This window comes from Drosophila eugracilis, unplaced genomic scaffold (genome assembly GCF_018153835.1).
Source record: "Drosophila eugracilis isolate 14026-0451.02 unplaced genomic scaffold, ASM1815383v1 contig_1765, whole genome shotgun sequence".
In the NCBI taxonomy this organism is placed as follows: domain Eukaryota; kingdom Metazoa; phylum Arthropoda; class Insecta; order Diptera; family Drosophilidae; genus Drosophila; species Drosophila eugracilis.
Window position 1 is genome coordinate 4,283,319 of NW_024572605.1, and position 20,207 is coordinate 4,303,525.

At 43.6% G+C, this 20,207-nt stretch overlaps 1 protein-coding gene across 1 annotated transcript; it reads left to right on the plus strand.

Moving 5' to 3' along the window:
• Positions 1–398: 398 nt before the first annotated feature.
• On the plus strand, positions 399–12,254 carry LOC108109298 (protein Optix). The gene is made up of 4 exons (XM_017217794.1): positions 399–1,346; positions 2,393–2,511; positions 2,984–3,233; positions 10,942–12,254. Exons 1-4 carry the CDS (start codon positions 1,060–1,062, stop codon positions 11,756–11,758), a joined length of 1,473 nt encoding a protein of 490 aa, XP_017073283.1. The 5' UTR covers positions 399–1,059; the 3' UTR covers positions 11,759–12,254.
• Positions 12,255–20,207: the final 7,953 nt, after the last annotated feature.

A 20,207-nucleotide genomic window follows, 5' to 3' on the forward strand; every position in this document is an offset into this window, starting at 1 on the left:
CTTGTGAAGCCATATGCCAGAGAGAGACCTCTGTAGAGCGAGCATAGAGCAGTACGAACCACGCCCACCCCGTTGAGACCATAGTATGGTGGTGCTTCGGTAGTATCCGTATCCCCGCATCTGTTCGCGTATCTGTGTGTGCGGCAAACTGGTTGTGGCCTGGTATTGGTGCCAACTCGTTTCTGTTTCCATATCTTTGGCCGTATCTGTGTCCGCCCGTGTATCCGTATCTGGTCATAGTCGTGCCTGTGCCTGTGTATCTGTATCTGCAGCTGTATCTGTATCTGGATATGTATCTGTATCTGTGTCTGCAGCTGGCAGGCGGTAGCAGTTGGAACAGTCGAAGCAGCCGGAGAGCTGAGCTGCCAGCCAGAGTATCTGTATCTGTGGCGCGTCATTGTTGTGCTGCTACTGCCGCTGCTTCTGTTGCCGCTGCCGCTGCTGCTGCTACCTCTGCCGATATTGCTCTATAGCCATAGCTTCTATAGCTTCTGTGCCGTTCCCGTCGCCTAGTGGGCAGCTCAGTTACAAGACCATTATTTGACGTATTTTTTGCGCGCTCGGTTGGTCGTTTGGTTGGTCGCTCTCTCGGTCTCCGGATCGTATCGCATCGCATCGCATCGCACCGCACGGCATCACATCGGTTATATCCATAGCCCAAAAGCCCCCCTTTTTTCGCTTCGATGTGGAGCAGCAGTTGCGCTCCGTTCGTGGACCGGGCACGGGTATCGCATTCATGAGCTGGCTCATTGGCAATCATTTGGATTCGTACGCCATTCGAACCGGTGGCCACCTCACACATCCAGATGGTCCATATGCCAGGTCGATCGATCGCGCGTGTTAAGTGCTAAACTCAAACATAGTAAAACCATAACCATATCGGATTGATTCGAAGAATCCTCCGAAGAAAACCCAAAGTGATAGTGAAGAAAACTAAATCAGAGCCAAGCCAAGAGGAATTGAAATTAGTGACTAAACCAGTGTTGTGCCCAAGCAAGATTGCTTCGTTCCGGTGGAGAATAGTATGCCAATTTGTTCACAGTGGATTCAACGAATAAAATGGCCGTTGGACCGACGGAGGGCAAACAGCCGCCCTCAGAGAGCTTCTCGCCCACGCACCACCAGATTATAGCACCCAGCCCCATCCTGGCCGTTCCAACGCTGGCCTTCTCCGCCGCCCAGGTGGAGATCGTATGTAAGACGCTCGAGGATTCCGGCGACATCGAGCGGTTGGCTCGCTTCCTGTGGAGCCTGCCGGTGGCCCTGCCCAACATGCACGAGATCCTCAACTGTGAGGCGGTGCTCCGTGCTCGCGCAGTGGTCGCCTATCATGTGGGCAACTTCAGGTAGGATTCCGCATTCCGATTTCAGCTGGGACAGACACACAGACCGACATGAAAAAGCCCCGTCTCGAATGACAAACAGACTCCCAGTAAACCAGATACCCAGCCTCCTGATTAACCCCGACATCCGATAGTTTTCCATAGCGACAGCTTAATGAGGGCACAATGAGATGCTAAATTAATAAACAAAGGAATTAATTTACTAATTAAAGAACTCGCTGCTACCCAAAGCCAAGTGGAGCAGGCTTGATTAATAAAACACCGACCGAACAATAGGTTCCACGTCAGGATCGGGGTTTCGGCTTCCGTCGCCACTATAGAATATATACTCTCACATTACACTTGAGCTTCTAAGACGAACCTCAACCGGAAACATTTCATTCGACTGGGAATTTCGCAAAATATGGCGAATGGCGAAAGATTAGCTTTTTTGGGGCCTCTTATGGCTTAGACTTAGCCTTGTGATCTTCGGCTAGACAAGACAGTCATTTAGCTAGTTTTAAAGAGGGCAAGAACAGGTCCCCTGGCAATCGATATAGACAATTATCGGATCCGATCGGCTCTAGCAATCACAGCTATAAACGGTTGCATCAGGTTTTTGCATCTCATCTATGTCACATCAAATGAAGCTGACTGCAGCTCGAATGGCTATGTAATTCGAGTATAATCCATCAATGTCCAGATTCGTACATATATATAGCCAGTACAGGCATATACGGATCTGGCTATGCAAGTGATTTGATTGCTTTGACTTGGTAAATAAACGACTTCCAATTAAAATCATTTGACGTACTCAACTGAGCTGTCAACGCCAGTGACGACAATAAATGCTTATGAAATTGTTTCAAAATACATATGGCTGGCTTAGCACGCCCGTCGAGCGAGGGGTGTAAAACTTCGGACGGGCGGATGGCTTTCGCAGCGGGACACTTCCCAAATCCTAGAGGGTTGATGGGGTTGAAATCAGCACGGCAAATTCAATCTATTAACTTTAAGCACGACTCTTTTGGATATTCATAGTGCACATCGAACTGGTTCTCTTCTTTCAGGGAACTTTATGCAATAATAGAGAATCATAAGTTTACTAAGGCGTCCTACGGCAAACTGCAGGCCATGTGGCTGGAGGCCCACTACATTGAGGCCGAGAAGCTGCGCGGTCGATCATTGGGTAAGTAAATCATTAACTTGCATATCATTATAGATAGGTATTACTACTGAAGAGGTTATAAAAAGTTAAATCTTTGATTCTAAACATCGGTAAAGAGTTATTTTAAAACAAAAGTTTAACTTCAGATATTATATGAAGAAATCTTTCAAAATCTTTAACAGCCGTCGCTTGTCAACATGTCGGACACGGAATATTTGAAGATGTGTTAACTTGTTTTTGAGTTTCGGCTAATTCGCTTTTCTACGTTTCTTGAAACCAGTTTTTTGTTATAGAGAGAATGGCTTATGACATATTTAATCTTATATTTTATTTAAATTATTCTTAAAATAAACAAAATTTGAAAGATAAACGCAACCAAATTCTATCGCTTTATCAACAAATTAAAAGGGGAACTTTATTAAATATATAGCTAAGGCTTCTTAGGTACAAAAGTGTCTAAATAAATACTTACAATTTTATCATACTTTTACAGGTCCCGTGGACAAGTATCGGGTGCGAAAGAAGTTCCCACTGCCGCCGACAATCTGGGATGGCGAGCAGAAGACGCACTGCTTCAAGGAGCGCACGCGGAGCCTACTGCGCGAATGGTACCTACAGGATCCCTATCCGAATCCCACCAAGAAGCGGGAGCTGGCCAAGGCCACCGGGCTGAATCCCACGCAAGTGGGCAACTGGTTCAAGAACCGCCGCCAGCGGGATCGGGCTGCTGCGGCCAAGAATCGGTAAGTTATCGACCGCCTCAATAATTAACCATTAGAGTTAGACGGGTCTAGAAGAGTTGGTAACTCGATCGCGGCCGGGTAAGCCGATATCATCCTCCAACCCAGGGAGTGGGTGCTGTGGGCGAAGTGGGGGGATCGCACAGGAGCGTTTCCATTTCATTGATCCGTGCCGATCTGCGGCAGCGGTGGCGGCATCCAGTGAAGCGTTCTCGATTTCTGCTGTTTGTTGCGGTCGTCGCTTTTTGGCCACATTAAACTGACCGCCGACGATGACGATCACGATGACGATGGGTCTTGGCCTGGCCATAATGATGAAGGAGACAACGATCAAAGGAGATCATGATGATGATGATGATGTTGATGATGACAGTGTAAACGCAGCTCATGCTTCAGCTGGAAAGGTGCAACCGCTTGCAAAATATGGCCAGGCGAAGTTAAAACTCGACCAATTCGCGCGAAGTTGAAATGAAGAAGATCCGCTCGAAGTGAAAGAAGGCAAGTTAAGTGGAATGACACTGCAAGAAATCCCCAGTCAGAGTCCCAGATCTGGAGTCGAAATCGTAGTCCACTCAAGTGTTTTGGCTGCTCCTGCAGATGCGCAAATATTTCAAGTTCTACCTGCTCACAAAAAATCAAAAAACGAGAGAGAGAAGGAAAAGGAAAAGTAAAAGAAATCGAGACAACATTTGGCATTCCTCGGAAACCTGGCCAGCCAGTCGAGGAGATCTCTCATCCCGAAAAAGAGCCGTGTTTATTAAGTTAGGAGCAGCATCGGCAGCAGCGGTCTCGTCTCAAATTGAATGAATCTGCACAAAGCGCCAACCATAGCTCCCCCCGAAAAAACTATACGTATATATAAATAAAAATAAAAAATAAGGAAAATACAAATAAAAACCAGATGCGAGCGGGTCATTAGTTAAAATGATGGCGATTATTTCGCTTGTAAAGCAGCAGCAGCCACGGATACGCGGCCATTACAACTCCATCCGCACTCGATCCGCGGATCCCAAGTTGGATTCGAGTTTTTCGAGGTTTCGTGTAGTCATCGTGTTATTAAGCAGCGTCGGCAAAAGCCCCTAAGAGATGAGACAAAAAGGCGCACTGGAGCTACAAAATATGCTCGTATACTCGCATATATATAAAAAATATGAAATTAAAAGCCGTTCATATGCGACGGCCAGACGACTTCGACAGCGCCAGGCGGCAGACAGGGGCGTTGGAATTGCCAAAGAGGGGGGATCTGGGGGTGCTGATGCGGACCAAGACCATTCTAACCGGCGACCAAAACCAGACCCAAACAGGCGCTGACTGTTCAAGCATTGTGCGCTGAAAAATTGTTAACATTTTTGCTACTGCACTTGTGCGAACGGAGAGCGACAGGCGGCCAAGTCAGAGGCGAGGAAAGAGGGCTAAGTTCGCGGACCGAATCTTATAACACCCTTGCATTCCGACTTTTGTTGAAGGAATCCATAATAAGATATCTTTTACGAAGTGTGATTTAGTTATAGTCCCGGAATATAACATTTATTTGTGTTAGCAAAACATCTGTAAACTTACCACCCTCTGAAAACTTTTAGTTAGCTGGATTTTAGTTAAGGATTCTAAGCAACTTTAAAGCTATCCCAACTCCTGATCAATTTAGTAACACCCCCAGTAAGGGCATACGAATGAAGGCAGCTGGAGCTGGGAAACAAGATCGTGAAGGCAGAAGGAGCCACGATGTCAAACGCAATGTTGTTGGGGCACCAGACGAGATGGTAAATCAATCAAATGCACAGCTCCAATCCACTCTATTAGAAAGGCTCCGCGGAGAAAGGCAGCCGTGCGTTTCCCGCTCCCGAATTGAGTAATTAAGACATCGGAGATTGATCGACTCAACTTGACTTCAGTCGTTACGGCGGAAACATGGAACTTGGCGCTGGCAAGCTTGTCATGCTCTGATGCCTCTCCTATACCAACCACCAAGTGGCCATTGCAAGTGGAGTGCAGTTGCAGTTGCAGTTGCAGTTGCAAGATATTCAAAATCAAGATTGCCGCACATTATACAGGAATTCTGTAGAGGCATCTGAATGGGTTAGCCGTATCTTACAGATGCCCCAGTCATCACCATTTGTCTGATTCAGCGGAACCTCTTGAGGCGTGCAAAGCCCATTGAGGAGCGGATGGGAACGTAATTAATCTAACATAACTGCAGCTTGGATATTGATTCGGTTATTACGCTTTAAGGCTACTGACTGCGTTTAGTAAAGTATTTTAAATACATTCTAAATCGTTAATTGGAGGAGATATGGTTTCTATATATATGTATATACAACATTATTCAGATTGTGCTAATGATACTATAACTATAAGTTTAGTATTTGAATTCATTAATAAATTTTTGTAGCTGCTGGTCTGAGTCACAAGCACATTTCACAAATCATTGGAGAAGCTTCTATTGTGCAAATTCATTAAGCCGAAACCCCGTCTCGAGACTTGATTTTGATCAATTACAATTGCCACTCAACGATGCACGACAGCGATACGAAACTCTTGGCCAAACGGAGCCCCCGAATCAAATGGATCCATTGAATCCACTGAATCCGCCTCGCGCCGATGGTTTTATTGCGTGAATTACCCGGCAAGCGAAATGCGTGGCTCGTGGACAGCCACTGGAGATGGAGATGAGATGAGATTCGCCCACATCCCATCCCATCCATCCATCCATCTCGAGCAGAAGCGATGGCCAAATTAGGAGCACCGTGGGCGTCAGGCATCGGGTGATTTGTCAGGGCGTCCAGAACACGAAATGGACCACCAGAAATCGAATCAACCAACATTTGTGTATGCGGAGTGATGTGAAGTGTGTGTAATAAAGTTGAGCACCCAGCAAATATGTTGTAAATGTCAATTATCAATCAAATCAACAAACACGCACTTGCGGACAGGAATATATATATATATTTATAGAGAGAAATACAAGCCCATGACCAGGGACTAAATTTGAAGAGGTTTTGCCCATCGATTCCCAGCCTCTTTCGAATTCTAATGAAGAAAGGAAGATGCAGAAGCAGATATTCCCATCCCCATCCCCAACCCCAGTCTGAATCCATTCAGCCCCCAACCATTGTCAATATCCGAGTCGGAGGGCCCACTTGTCCGAGCGCTCGGACAGGGCACTCGAGCCCCATAAGTACCCATACCATCCATGCCCAAGCCCATGCGATCCGAGGGAGCTGAGCTTGGACCACTCGACAATGTTTGCACAACACCAACTACCGTTTTCGGTGGCTTGTGAGAAAAATATACAACCAGCTCTCCAATGGGAGCAGAAACTGGAGTTACCCAGAAGTTACACTAAGAAAAATATGTGAAGATGATATACTTATTGATGGAAGAACTTCTAAGTCTTAGACTGAAGTCTCTAAAGTTAAAAGAAACTGAAGTACCAGCCATTTCTGAGATTATAAGACATCTCAATCCAGATTATCTTAGAATATATCTTCCAATTTGAAGACTAGCAGTTCATACCAGTATTTTCTTGCTGTGCAACTGTTTCTGAACTCCAAGAATGAACTGAATGGATGTGAAGCTTCAATGTCGGACACTTCAATGCCGCATAGAAAGTGTATTAAAGAAATTAATAAGAAGTCAGGTTTCGAGTCATCATCATCGGCAGTCGGGTGACTCTTCATCGATGGCTGCTGGCTGGCTGGTTGGATAGATGGATTGCCGGGCTGGTTGGATTGCCGGGCAGGCAGAGAGCAACACCGGATGTGGCCTTTGTTCAATTGACAAGTGAAAGAGGCTCGACAAATAAGCGGACGGAGCACACCGCCCCAAGGGTTGGAAATATTCAAATGCGAGCAAATTTAAATCCCGTTTGTCAACAGATCTCTCAGGCCGAAAGGAGAAGGCAGTAAATGTATAAAATAAATGTTGATTGCATTTAGGAACCCTTGGGACTGCTCTTTTCGAGGCTGCTAACTGCTCACGCCTGTCCAAATATTTACACAATTTAAGGCATTCAATTCGAATTGACACAATTATTGAAAATGTTTCGAAAGAGCATTGCAATTTTCCGCCTGATTTTGTACCGCTATTATTGACTTTGTATTACCTGCAGGTTCATTGATTCCTCCGTCTAGCCTCGTCTTTTTGTGTTTTTTTTGGTCTTTAAGCCATATTTAAAGCGGGCATCTTTTGTTGGTCTAGCAGATCGTGTTACTCCCTTGGCATTCTTTTGCAGCCTGAATGGGTTTCAGTTCGCTTTCAGCCTCAGTTTCGATTCAGTTCGATTCGATTTGAATCGGAATCCCCATCTTCTGACATGAGCCGATTAAGGAACATTTCAATGCATCTCGGGTTACTCCGCACATCCAGCCCCTTCGGCTGGCCATGTCCGAGCGGGTAATTACATACGTGTCATTTCGGTTAGGTTAGGTGCCACAGGGTATCCGATTTCAGTAAACCCTTTGCCCTTGTCCTTGTCCTTATCGTTCTCCGTAAACCTCTCGCTGCCAAGTCAATTGTGTGGAAAATGTATATCATATTCGTGCATCCAAGTTTTTGGTTTCTGGACTCAAGCCGAGCGTGCCAAGTCCCAGCAAGTCGCTCCAGTCGTGCGTGAAAATGGCCTTGGGTCGCCCGTGCCAAAAATCTGCCATCGAATCTGAACCAGAAGCTATCACAAGGACAAGGAGGAGTGAGTTAGAGTTTCACCTTAACGAACACTGCACCCATACTCCTCCATTCTGTGATCATGTTGGCTGGATCTAATTACTATATGTCAAAGGAAAGAGCTGGTTAGCTGGGTAAAAGTTGTAGATCCTTCTTAAGAATGTTTCTAGAACTGGCAATGCCTTTGAGTTTCCAATTACCTATATCCATTAAGCCAACAAAAAAAGTGAATACCTTTCTAATCATAAGCCCCTTTTTCGGTGATATCTTAATAGCAAACCTATGAAAAGCCATCTTAAAGTTCTTCCCTTCTCAGACCTCAGATTCTCATGAGCTAGCTCTCAAGTTTCACCGTATCGACCCACCACACACAACTACTATATCTGTGCTTAAATTCCCATAGTTAGGTTCCAATTACCCAAATCCAATAACTGAGAACTTAAAGATGAAAAAAAAACAACTGAACCGAAAAAACCTTTCTAATCGGAAGGCCCTTTTTTCGGGAGTATCCCAGCAGCGGGCAGTCCCCGATCGCTGGGCTAACAATTCATCAGGCCGTGAGTGATCCATCAAGTTGGCACATTAGGCAACTAAACGATTTAATGCTCCCTCTCTCGCTGGCAAAAGACAAAGGGCCCAGAAAGGTAGCCGCAGATACATTTCGCAGCTCCAACTGAGTCGAGTTGGTGGTGTCTCTGCTCCCGCATCCAGAGAGTGCCCAGTGGAGCACCATTAATCACACAACACGAGCCGCTTCAGGATCTTCCAAAGGGAAAGGGAAGACAGCCAGAACGGGGAACAAATTGCAGCAAGTTGAGCGAATCCTAACCGATAATTATGACATTGCAGGAGTCATGGCGTGATGGCAAATGATGATGTATATGAGAATGCTCCTCCGCCCTTTTTTTCTGGCCACGCAGAGAGAGAGGGAGAGAGATCTCCTGCCCGCTGCTGGTGTTAAATCCATGGCGGCTAATCAAGTCATCTTCTGGTCCTATGGTCAGATGGCGCGTCTTTTGTTTTGGCCACAGACGATTTATCTTAAGCATGTGTGAAAGTTGTGTCAGATTTATGAGCCGACTCCCCCTTTTTTCCCCACCCCACAACTCCTTTTGACCCCCTGCCGCTCCTGGGGGCAGCCACAAATGGGCCGCCTTAATGGGCGTTTAACCGCAGCCACTGCAACTGTCCAGCATCGACTAATTAACGATGCCGACTCCGATGCCGTTGCCGATGCCCATGCCGATTTTGATGCCTTGATGTCTTCATCTGGCAAGGCGGAAAATTGCCATGAAGCCGTGAAGGGAATGTCAAAGGGAAAGGCCTGAAAAACCTCTCAAATTCTATCACCACTTCGATCAGTTACGGCTTTTAGATAAAGTTAAATATTTATAGATTACTAAAGAGCTAGTTCAAAGTAGACCTTAAAATTGATTGGATGTGCAGTTTTGTCTTACAAGCAGGATGATAACTAATGGGGTTTTTAATCAATATTTTGAATATTTCTTAAAGGTTTTTGTATCATAACTTAGTCAAAAAAAGACATACAGCTTAAAGAACAACAGTTTTGTGCAGCCAACGACCAAAACTTACCATTTGTATCTTTACTCGACTGATTTCGGGAAAATTTTTTTTTTCTATTTTTCGCATTTTTGGTAAGGGGTACCATCATCCTTTTTTCCGAAAAATGGCCAAAAAATTACATTTTTAGGTGTGAACACAGTTGTATAGGAAATTTAATTACAAACTCAACGAGATATGGCACTCCATATTCCAACCATTTTTGGCAAAGTAATAATCAAAATACTGGCTTGGTTGGCGATATTTCGGAGTAACGATTTTTAAGTAATTTTTGCAATATTTTGCTTTGGATTTTAGCTCATAAAATAGCTAAAACAAGACGTAGAGCTAAAAGCAATACTGTTTTGTGCAGCTTACGACCTAAACTTACAGTTTCTAACACTGTCCAGTTGATTTTGGATATTTAATTTGTTTGGCACTTTTCACATTTTCGATAAGGGGTACCATCATCCTTTTTTCCGAAAAATGGGCCAAAATCTACATTTTGAGGTGGGGATACCAGTCGACTAGAATTTTAAATACGAGTTCATCAAAGTATGACATTCTATGCTTAGGGCATTTTTGGCGTTGCTATGATCAAAATACTGACATTTTTGTGCCAGAACTAGGATAACGATTGTTGAACAAAATTTGGGTTATTTTTTGTAGCTTTTTAAGTCGTTAAAAGGTTCAATAAAACCGTACAGCTAAAGGGACCACTGTTTTGTGTAGCTAATGACCCATACTTAGCATTTTTTCCTTGTCCGACTGATTTGGGGAAATTCATTTTTTTCCATTTTTTGCATTTTCGATAAGGGGTACCATCATCCTTTTTTTCGAAAAATGGCCGAAAATTTACATTTTAAGGTGTGAATACAGTTTTGTTGGAAATTTCATTACGAGTTCAACGATATACGAGGTGTGTTCAAAAAGTAAGGTGACTTTTCAAATTTCAAATTTTTCAAATTTTTCGATTATCTTCAGTTTTGGGAACAAGAAAAAGTCACATGGGGCCAAATCCGGTGAATATGGTGGCTGAGGTATTATTGTGGTGTTGTTTTTGGCCAAAAAATCCAAATCCTTTGATCCATATTTTTCGATAGCAAAAAATCGCCGAGCTCGCAAAATAACTTGTAACTTTACGCCTCTCACAACCAAACAAAAGAGGATGTTCCATTGAAACTTGGTACAGATGTTAGGGAAGAGTGTACCAATATAACAAAACAAAAAAATCGATAATCGAAAAATTTGAAATTCGCGAAATTTGAAGAGTCACCTTACTTTTTGAACACACCTCGTATGACACGTTTTATTGTCAAAAAAAAAATTGGGTTTTTTAGCGACTTGACGTCATAAAATCATTGTCTACTATTTCAGTCATAAGGCGTGCCATCATACCGTTTTTTATAATTATAAATTTAAACCTGATTAACCAAAATTTCTTTACAACATTAATATTAATATATCCCTCATCTTATCTTTCTTTCAGCATCCAGCACAGCCAGAATAACTCGGGAATGGGCTGTCGCAGCCGGCGGGCTGATGGAGCTGCCTCGCCGACGCCCTCGGACAGTTCAGACTCGGACATTTCTCTGGGCACCCACTCACCGGTGCCCAGCAGTCTGCAGCTGCAGCACAGTCCGGGCAGCACCTCCAACGGAGCCAACGACCGCGAGGAGAGCCTGAGCGTGGACGACGACAAGCCGAGGGATCTGAGCGGATCGCTACCGCTGCCCCTTTCCCTGCCCCTGCCGTTGGCCTCGCCCACCCACACGCCGCCACAACTGCCGGCGGGCTATGGCGGCGGAGCGGGCGGAGGACCTGGCGGACCACTGACCGCACCCGGCTGCCTGCCTCCCTTCAAGCTGGACGCGGCCACCAGCCTTTTCAGCGCCGGCTGTTACCTGCAGAGCTTCAGCAACCTGAAGGAGATGTCCCAGCAGTTCCCAATCCAGCCGATTGTCCTGCGTCCGCATCCACAGCTGCCCCAGCCATTGGTATTGAATGGAGCATCCGGCGGGCCACCACTGCATCATCCGGCCTATGCGGCTGCCTACAGTGTGGAGTGTGTTCCGGGTCATGGACCACCACATCCACCTCCGAAGCTGAGGATCAACTCACCGGAGAAGCTCAACTCCACGGCAGTGGCGGCGGCGGCCTCGGCTGGTGGCGGAGGCGGAGGAGGAGGTGGAAACCATCACCATGAGCCAACAACCACTGGCTACCATCACAGTGGCCAGCTGCTACTCCATCGACCCTTCTCCACGTCGCCGGAACTCAAGCACAGTGCTCCCGAGATCACATGATATCAGCGGGTCTGAGGTGTTACTCTATAAGCCCACCCAGAACACCCGTGTCCCCAATCCTCACCAGAAACGAAGCACTAAGGCCCAGCTATTCAGATTGTTTCAATTGTATTTCTAAGTTAGACCGTAGTTAAGCGCATCCCAGCGGCAGAGTTCGAGCAATATTCGATCCGGAACTGTTTCCTATATCATGACCCATAATTACCTATACCTATACCGTTATCCAGCAGCAGCAAATCGCAAGCGTCGCACACTCACTCTTCAAAGATAGCCATTTAAGCCGGATGGAAAATGAGATACAGATTTAAAGGTATAATTCAGATGGCGGGTAGAAAGGAATCCCCAAACTGAACTTGAATTCGAAACGTTTTCATTCTAATTTTGTGTGTGTGTACGTATTTGTAAATAGAGTTTAAGTATGCAAATCATAGAGCTTACGTATACATTTAGATTGCAATAAAAACCGAATGAACAGTTAAGAATTTGAATCATTATACGAAATTGCGTTGTTTATTGGGTTTTGGGGAGGGGAAGTTTTGCACATGCTAAACTAGGTTTGAAAAGGTCGTCAAACAGGGGAAGGAAAAGAACTGCTTCAGTTCGAAGAATGTTTGAATGCTCGAAGCTTTACCTGTTTCTTTCTAAAAGATCTTAGAAGATTTTCAATATAATATAACTTTCCATCTTACATTCCGCAACAGATAAGAAAAATTCTAGACAAAAATACTACTATATCAAATCTATATGTTAAAACATTAATTTAAATACCTAATAATTAGAAAAAGGATAAAACAAGGATAAATTTCACCACAACCAAGAAATTTCCTTATAAACCTATCTTTGTTGACTATCATGAGCATTTTTCCTTGGACAAACACAGACGGCTAAGTAAATAAACCGTAAATGATGAAAAACTGCGAGAGGATAGGGAAATTTCCCTTTCTTCATGCTGATATTCCCAACTATTCATCTGCTGCTAATGCTGCTCCCACTATTGCCATTGTAGTCCCCAATGTCTGTTGATATTTTGAAATAAAATATCAATTTCTGTGTAAACATCAACAAGAGTCGGAGTCAGGCGAAAGTCAAGTCAAGTCCGAAGGGAAAGAACAACATCCACGATCGGTGGCAGTGGCTGCCTCTCACTCCATCCAGCTGAACTCAACTTGGGAACTGGTAAGTGAGGACGTAGGGCGGAGAAGATCCGAGAACCAGGCTGATGGCGTCGGCGGATGGCGCCAACGATGACATGTCCGGCCTTGCCATGTCCTACTTGAGTGGTTTACTTAGCTGCCTTATGAAAATATCCAATGCTGTGGGCAAACACACGAATGCATCCACAGTCATAGCCACATCCACATCCACATCCACTATAACCGAAACCACAACCTCTCACCAAAAAACCAGGGAGATGAAAAACTGACGCGTCACTGTCACTCACACAAATGCACCACATCATCGTCATTATGGGCTCAAAAGTCTCCGATCTTCCCTGGGAACAGACTGTCTTTATATATATATCGCATATAGAATCGTTCCAGTTACATTGAGAAAAAATGTTGAGATCTAGGAAAAACTATATTTTGTAGATATATTTCACACTCTCCTCTTAGTGGTGGGTTTACAAATAGGTTTTCAAAATAAAGGGTTAAGGCAGTGTTAAGCTATGTACACTGAATCCCTCAGATATTACAGTTTTGTCCCTCTTTTAACATTTTCCTTCCTAAAGATACTTATACTTAAGATTGATCAAATCTGAAAATAGGATGAAAGAAAAAGCTCGCTTCTTGATAAAGTTCTATCAATAAAATACCCCACATCTAGGATGATATTTCTCTCAGTATATATATCTGCGATCTAATCTGGTGCCAGCTAGCGCCACAGACTCACTTGCCCAGATTGATGGGCCAAACGTGGATGGATGACTAACTGACTAGTTGGATATAAGTGCTTCCTTTTTCCAACAAATTTTCGGCTCAAATTACAAGGTGAGACTGGGGGCCCCAAGGTATGTATGAGGCTGGAAGGAGGGGAAGGGCCCATAGTCATGAGCATGTGCAAGTTGTCAGGCCATCCGACAGTCAGCGAAAGAAACACTTGAAAGCGCAATTATCAGTAGCTGGGCACCGGGCGCATTAAGTATACGCCGCATTGTCAGTTAATTTTCACTGCAAGGCATTTTCGGCCATTTCATGTTTTATTTTTAGGTTTTTGAGGCTCATCGAGTCGAGTCGCGTCGCCTCATCACCGTCATCATTATGCATGATGTGACACTTTTGACCCTGTTTCCTGCAACCCTCCAATTTTCGGCGTCGTCTGGAGTTGGTATTTGGATTTGGATTTGGACTTGGCCTGGGCCTGGGCCTGGGCCTGGGCACTCACGGAATCAATAGGCGCTAGACGAACGCCATATGTCTCCAATTAGCTGGGCCGAGCAAGTAATTGATTTTACACTTGGCCAACCTGGGGGAATGCCACATTTCGATGGCCATTTACCAATTACAAGAGTCCAAAGGCATTGCCGAAATGGGTGACTGACTGATTGACTGACTGACTGATTGAATGTCGTCTGGCCATAGCTGCTGCTGTTGTTGTTTTATCAAATTAATGCGTTGTCGCCAAATTTCGACCATTCGAGGGTTGCTAGTCGTAATTATTAACGCCATCAAGCAGTCAAACAACCTCGGACTGTTGTGGTTGAATTTACATATTTTACAAGACGACTCAATTAGGTTAACCGCAAAATAAAAAGCCTCAGTGCAAAGGTTTACATATTTCCAATTGAATTTATGCACCCTCAGGCCGGAGTTTGTTCCTCCTCGTACATACTATACATATATCCCTCCTGTATTTTTTGTCAATTTGTCCGCCGTTTCCCTTCCTCATCTCGTTCCATGGGTCGTCTCGCCCGGCAATTGCCATCCAACAACTCCCCCGAACAAAAGGAACCCGCACAGTGGAATGCCAACTCATTGTGGTTAGACAAAATATTTGGACATGCGACACGAGGTATGCTAGAATTTCAATAGAATTTTACTTTGACAAGGTTATTAGTTTGGTTCTTTGTGGTTTCATTAGTTATGAAAATGTCTGTAGAACTATGTTTGGAAAATATATAAGAAGCAAAAGTAAGTTAACTTGTTTGGGCAGAGAATGAAAGACAACTTTATTTTCAAGATATATGACACATATTACTATAGATTTTTCACTACAAAGCCTTTTTTCTTACTTATTTTTCTTATCAGATTAAGTTTTTGTAAGTAAATTATCTTAAAGAAGTTTAATATTATTACTGAAAGTATCATCCTAGCCCACTGTAGCTAAAGCTTATTGACAAAGGGACAACAAACACACACAGACAGCTAGCGTTTACCACAATATAAAACATTTAACGTGCACATCTTTAAATCTTTTGACTGACATTTGCTCACTTTTTCAACCGGGGGGTGGTAGTACAGGGGCTGGGAATTCTAAAGAGAGGGAATGGGCATAAGGAAGCCGGGGACAAACGAACCCCATCATTAAGTGCGTAAATGTACTGTAAATAGACAAACGCGCTTTGAATAAAATTTAGCCAAAAGAGTTGCATTGTTGCCAGCCTTTCGGTGTGGGTGGAGATGGTATAGAATGGGTGGTGCTGTAGTGGCACAGTGGTTGGATGGAGTGGTTGGCCGGCGGGTTAGCAATGCAAATTCCCTGAATAAACAGCAGCGCCGAAAAGCGAGAAAAGCCCATCTGCGCCCATCTGCTCAGACAATTGTGAACAGTCAACAAGGCGAATCAATAAATTTAACTTTATTATGATAATTTGTCAGACGAAAAGTACACTAAAAAATATGTTTAGTTAAAGTAAAAATCACCTTTCATAACTAAAATAATAATTCTCTTAAAAGTTAGTTAATTTGTAACATTTTAGATGAATTTAAACCCATTTTATCATGATTTCTAGCTTATTTTATTGCAGTGTATTTGGTGGGTGTTGAAGAGTGCTGGCCTGGTGGTTGGGCCTGAACTTTGTCAAAATATTTGCAGCATTAAATGAGCAAGACAAACACTTCACACATGCTCAGAGCTTAACCCTTTTCCATTGTGATGGAAAATCCACTTGCAACTGTTATATGCCTGCCATTGCCCCCCTCTCTGCCTAAGGGGCGTGGCTGTGGGGCACCTGAAGAGTCTTCACGCAGCTTCATTAATGAAATCCAGTGCCTTCGGTTACAGAATAACTTGACACTCGCACTAATTGTCGCCCATAGAGGAGTCCCAATGAAAGGTGAGTCGCTGTCTCAGTCGCTTTCCCTTTTGTCCTCTAATGAGATTTGCCCTGCATAAAGCCATCGATATATATATCTACATACATTCCTCTATATATACCGACCTTTGGATGAGGGAGTCAGATTCGTGAACACGTATTCGTATTTGGAATCGGATTCAGGGACTCCTGCGAAAGGTGCACATTGGACAAAAGGAGGCGTCGATGCGTAATTCATAAGAGCATTGAAAAGGCATCAGCTACAGTAACGAAGTACCCGAAGTACCCGGGTCTCTATCGCGATGATGTCTTCATCCCGGCCCAAATGGGCGTGGCCATATTGTGGTTGTGTCTCGGTGCTAAAGAGACTCGCCTCCACTGCGGTCGGTCTGGAGTTCCATTCCCAGTCTCAGTCCCTGTCTCAGTCCCTTGGATTTGGATTCGAGGCTCGGATTAACAAAAGCACTCAGCCAACTGATTCTGATTCTGAAAACATTTCCGCTGGCATTGTTATTGTTTCCCTAGCCCACAGACCGCATGGATTTGGAGATTTTGAAACGGATTAGAGAAGCGGAGAAAGCATTAAATGCTCTGCCCATAATATTCATGAGCATGAGCCCAGGGACGGCTGCAGATTTTCCATGCGATTACTGGAACTCCATGTAAACGGTTTTCACTCCGATAGCATCGCTGAAATGATGACAGTAAAATGTGCTCAATTTTAAGTTGGAAGCTGTTTCCCTGAAGTGATGAGTTGGTTACGAAGATTGGGTTAGAAATAGGATCAGGTTTTGAGAGAGGCTTACCATGTTACTATGATTTATAGGGAAAGTAGTAAGGAGATCTCTTCTTTGTTTAGAACCCTTAAAGAAACTTAATAGTAATAAAAATCTAATTGAAAAATTGCCTGAAAACCCCATTGGCTACTGCCATTGTATAACTTAATTTGAAGTGCATTAACTTAATCGGCCAATGGCTGCCTTCATTTGAGCTAATTAATCTGAATTGCTATTCCAATTTTCCACTTGCATTCAGAGATTCACCCTGGGACCATCATCATCATCATCTCATCACAGGCAGAAAGGCAGCTGGAAAATTGAGGCGGCTGACTGGCCCAAGTGAGCTTTTCCATAGACATCATCTCAGTTCGACTAACATTATGCGGAGATTGAAAAATCGTATTGAATTACTGAAACAAAAGTGAAATGGGCAAGGAAAATTGAAGTTAAATCAAAATCCATAATGTCGGCAAATGTGCTGTTTTCCATTGTCTTCCCCAGCGATTCCCGATTGAATTATGAATTAATAAAGATGTTTGCCCGCAGGCGAGATTTCGGTTACGCCGGCCAAAAAGACACAAAGACCGAAAGGGCAAGTCGGAGCAAGTCAACCCCTATGGCAAGCTGGGTTTTTGGCTTTTCGGATTTTGGCAAACACGCAACAACCAACAACCCAGCTTACAAATCCGTTACAACAACAAATGTGTAAGTAAGTAACTTGAGGATGCACTTTTTGCCGCTGCCCCTTTTATTGAAAGATAATTGGGTTCGGGAGAGATGAGCAGGGCAGGATGTGAGCGACCAGACAAGCGTAAAGTTCACCCAAACTGGCAATTCAATTGAGATTCAAATTCACTTACCCCAACTCATCGGAGTCAGGTTCTAATATTTCAGCTGGCTGGCCGACCTAACACATCACAACCACTGCCACCACCACCACCATAATCATAGCTCGTAACGCCCTCATCCAAAAACCGAATCCCTTGTCCTAGACCCATTTGCAATACGATGTTTCTAACGCTTTTGACGTGTAAATGTTATCTCTTTTACAAATTAAGCCCAGCTTCCCATTCCTCTCTGGATTTCCAGCCCAGCTCCGGCCTTGTGGCGGATTTTCATCTATATATATGCCCATCATATGTACACCCTCGCCCCCTCCATGAAAAACCAAAAAATGTCCAACAATTAAATGTAATTTGAACTCACTGACATGAGCTTGTGTGATTCTCGACTCTCGATGCTCGATGGTGTGCGGCAGGGGCTGGAAAAATGCTATTTTCGGGGGAGATCAGCAAGTGGTATAGATAGTATCTGATAATCACTTCTCTGACAATTATTTTCCTACAGATTGAAGCTTTAAATTGGTGTATAAACAAGATAATTGCTAGCAAATATCAATCCAATTGTAAACAATATTTGATTATTTCTGGTTTTGCTTTCGCATTATATTGAAATTAATTATGAAACTTGGTTTTTATTGATTTAACTGCAGAATATATAAAACTTAATTTAAGCAAAAAGAAAATAATTTTAGTAAAATATATTTTATAACAATAACTTCTCTATCTACCTATTATTCTACCTATCACCTCTATTATAAAGACTATTGCTCCATGGACTTTTAAAGTATCGAATGTCACCCAAAGTCTCATTGAGATTTTTAATAATTTGTTAAGCAAATCTCCCTCGAATTGACCCTCCTTTCGGCCATGTCAGCTTTAAATCGGTTTAGGCTCGGGCCGCACACACTCGCCCACACAGATACTGGGGATATATTCGGACAGCCGGGAGCGATGCAGATGCCAATGGAGAACATGATCCCAGCCAGAGTTGACCACAAAGGGGTTAGGGAATTGTGTGAGTAAATTGGTAAGCTCTACACTGAAAGAAGTACATACCAAGGGGTGTTAGCTGAAATGCATTTAAGTTATTCCATTTAAGTTAAGCACTACGTTTATTGATTAAAAAGGTAAAATATAAAAATAAATATAAATTCTAATTTTACTTTAGTAATTCTTGTTAACTTTAAAGATGTCCTTTCATTTTTCGGATATTAATACTTTTGATGTCATATTTCTTGCCCTTTCGTGGCGGCCTCCTTCTGATGACGTCATTGGTTTGGCTTGAAAACCTTGGTCTTTGTCTCGCCGACCTCAAGCCCCATTTGAAAATCCATCTGCATACTGCATGACTGTATTTGTGGGCTTATATGACACGTATGCCAAATCGGCTTAAGGGCAAGTTATCGGCATTTGAAAATAAAAACACGCGCATTATCAACACCAACCAGAACAGAAGGTTGATATGTGGAAGTGCACTGAGAGAAATAGTTTCCAACTTACGCTTATTAATTATTCATTCAATTGTTAGTAGCAATGTCCCACAAACATTTATGTTTGATACTGAAACTTGTCTTGTATTCTACTTAATCCATACCTCTAGACCAAAATTGCTTGCAACTCAAATGAAAGGAAAACTTTAAAATTAAATTTAGCATTCTTGCCGTGTAGGCCGTCGGCTGCAGCATTCTGGCTGAAAATGAGGATGAGGATGTCAAAGCCATCGTCTGTCTGGCTGTCAATGCGTTTTCCATTTGTCGCCTCTAATGACACACATATTTAGGTGTTAATCGCCTCATTGGAACGCTGGCAGCGGATTTGCTCGCATTGTTGTCCGTCGGTCGGGATCGGAGTCGGGGATCGGAGAGGTAGATCAGGGATCGGGGTTTGTAGCAACGGAGGAACCGAGAGTCGGTCGCAGGGTAAATATTGATGCTGCGATTATAACTATTGATGCGTTCACAATGGACTTTTCCAGGCATTATCCTTAACCGATCAGCCAGCCATCCAGCCAGATCTCTCCTCCATTGCCACTCCGCTCGTCGGGCGATTAGTCCTGACCGGGGTTTCAGTCAATCGTGTTTTGGCTTTAAGGCGCATTATCCCCTAAATCGCAAACAAAACTGCAAACAAATTGCCGCAAATCGGAACCTTCTGAAACGAGAAAAAACATTCCGTTTTCGGGGCAAGCGGAGCATATGCTTGGAATCCGGATCGGCATCCGAATCGGTAGGGTATTAGGAAAATTGCCAAATGGCTTCAGCGGCAGAGGAAGTGAGCTGCCAATGATACGATATATCTGACTCTGTCCCTCCGTCTCTGTCTTTTTTCACTGATCTGCGAACCTGGGGTTGTTTAATCTGATCGTTTTCGGGGTGTTTCATAAATTAGTTCGCAATTTAATAGGTCTTCTTCCATAAAAAAAATAGCTAAAAGAACAAACAAAAAATGGAACATGACAGATGCGTGTTAAAGTTACCCTTTTTTGAATATAAAAAAATGTGTTAGTCTTAAAATTTTATTTCTAGGAGAGATTAGGGAGTATTTTGAAATAAAAAACAATTTATGATTATTGAAAA

Excerpts from the sequence above, each read along its gene's own strand:
- LOC108109298 (XM_017217794.1), top strand. The coding sequence starts at position 1,060 with ATGGCCGTTGGACCGACGGAGGGCAAACAGCCGCCCTCAGAGAGCTTC. Across the intron at positions 1,347-2,392 it reads TATCATGTGGGCAACTTCAG|GGAACTTTATGCAATAATAG; the intron begins GTAGGATTCCGC and ends CTCTTCTTTCAG. Across the intron at positions 2,512-2,983 it reads GCTGCGCGGTCGATCATTGG|GTCCCGTGGACAAGTATCGG; the intron begins GTAAGTAAATCA and ends ATACTTTTACAG.